General features: G+C 57.2%; 1 protein-coding gene across 1 annotated transcript in view; it reads left to right on the forward strand.

The window, feature by feature from the left end:
* Positions 1-2: 2 nt before the first annotated feature.
* The window catches only part of ZSWIM4 (zinc finger, SWIM-type containing 4), a gene marked incomplete at its 5' end in the record, with an annotated part of 54,151 nt that continues 52,394 nt past the window's right edge, over positions 3-1,759 (forward strand). The window contains one exon of the mRNA XM_011953394.1: positions 3-50. Within this exon, the coding sequence (XP_011808784.1) occupies positions 3-50 (48 nt within the window). The remainder of the gene's footprint in view (positions 51-1,759) is intronic.

A 1,759-nucleotide genomic window follows, 5' to 3' on the forward strand; every position in this document is an offset into this window, starting at 1 on the left:
TGCTGGACCTCAGCGCCAAGCGGGTAGCCGAGAGCTGGGCCTTCGAGCAGGTGACCGCGGGGGAAGGGGGCAGGGACAGGGACGCACCCCCAACGCCTTCCCTACCTATCCTCTCCTCCCCAATCCCCAGACTCCAGAGCTACCCCAATCAGAGACACCCCCTTAGATTCCACCCCCAGGACCCTTAACCCTGCCCGGAAATACCCCTTCATCCTCCTATTTCTGTCCTTCAAACCCAATAACCCATCCCCATCCCTTCTCTGCCATCTCTGTCCCTCAGCGCCCTAGATCCCAAGTCAGGACACTTCCTTCTTCTCCTACCAACCCCAGATGTCTGAGATACGGCCCCCATGGTCCGCCTACAACCCCAGGCACCCCTCTTTTCCCACCTCATCCCCCAATGGTACCCCTCTTTTCCTACCGCATCTTTATTCTCCATTCAGGGCACCCCATTCAGTCTTCAGCCCCCCGCCTGGGGACACCCTGTCTCCCTCCATCATAACCCCTAGAGACTCACACTACCCCATTCCTGCTCTCCAGCTCCCTACCCTACACCCCAAGTAAATAACTCCCCCATCTCTCCAGATTCCAGCTCAAGACACCCCTTTTTTCCCCATGCATTCCTGCCCTCAGGCCTCCAGATTCCACCTGTTCCTTGGGGACCCCTCTCTACTCCTCCAGATTCCTCTCTCAGGGCTGCCCAGCTTCTGGCTTGCAGCAGGGATTACTCAAGTGCCAGGGTCCCTCCTCCTCCCCCACTCATCCTCCCTTCCTATCCTATCCCTTCCCAGAGGAAAACAACAGGGGCGGAGCCTGGGTGGTGGTCCCGGGACAGGTGCACCTAGAACCTCTCTTCTTTGGCTTCTGGGGGCACTGCCAGAATGTCCCAGAGCTGGGGCCCTTTAAGTCCCCTTTTTCAGCTTCAGTGTGGGCCTCCCAAGGAGCTGGAGACATGGCCCAGACCTGAACAGGAAGCACACACGGGCTCTATCCTCTGTCCAGCTTCAGGGGGCGTTCTTTCCTGCCCGCGCTCTCTGGAGTTAGGAAGTCGGCCTGGACAGATGGGTTTGAGCCAAGTGTGGACGGGCAGGCTCTGATTCATGGACTGGAAAATCCCTCCTTAGTCATCTGCCAACTGTCCCTGAGGCCTGGGCTGGTCATTGCCTCTCCCACTTCCCCTAGAAACCCAGGTGGGAGTGAGGGCTAAGGAGGTCCGCTGCCCCTTCATTGCATGTCAGACACACAGAATAACCTGAAAACCATTTCCAAGTCTCCCATAAACCTGCCCTGGCCAAGCCGAGCCCTCGGAGTTCTTGACCCACAGAAGCTCATGGAATCCTCTGCAACCCTTTGGGAGTTGTTCTCGTTGCCACTTTGAGGAAACTGGGGCACAGAGAAGTTGAGAAACTTGCCCAAGGTCACCCAGCCAGGGAATAGCAAGTCCAGATTGGAAGGCAGGCTCAGCCAGCTCATTGCATTGCACAGAGCCCACAGTGGTGGCCAGGACACCCCCTCCCCTCCTGGGGCCCCTTCCCAGGGATGGGGCATGAAAGGGAAACTGAGGAATGACAGAGTCTGTCTTAGGAGTTGAAAGAACTCACAGCTCTGAGACCCTGAACAAGGGAATTCACCCCACTGAGTCTCAGATTCCCCCAGCTATAAAACAGGGTCATGATTTAGTATCAATGTGCCATCAAGGGTGTCCAGTCTTGGCCGGGCGCGGTGGCTCAAGCCTGTAATCCCAGCACTTTGGGAGGCC

Source organism: Colobus angolensis, unplaced genomic scaffold (genome assembly GCF_000951035.1).
Source record: "Colobus angolensis palliatus isolate OR3802 unplaced genomic scaffold, Cang.pa_1.0 Scaffold36, whole genome shotgun sequence".
Classification (NCBI taxonomy): Eukaryota; Metazoa; Chordata; class Mammalia; order Primates; family Cercopithecidae; genus Colobus; species Colobus angolensis.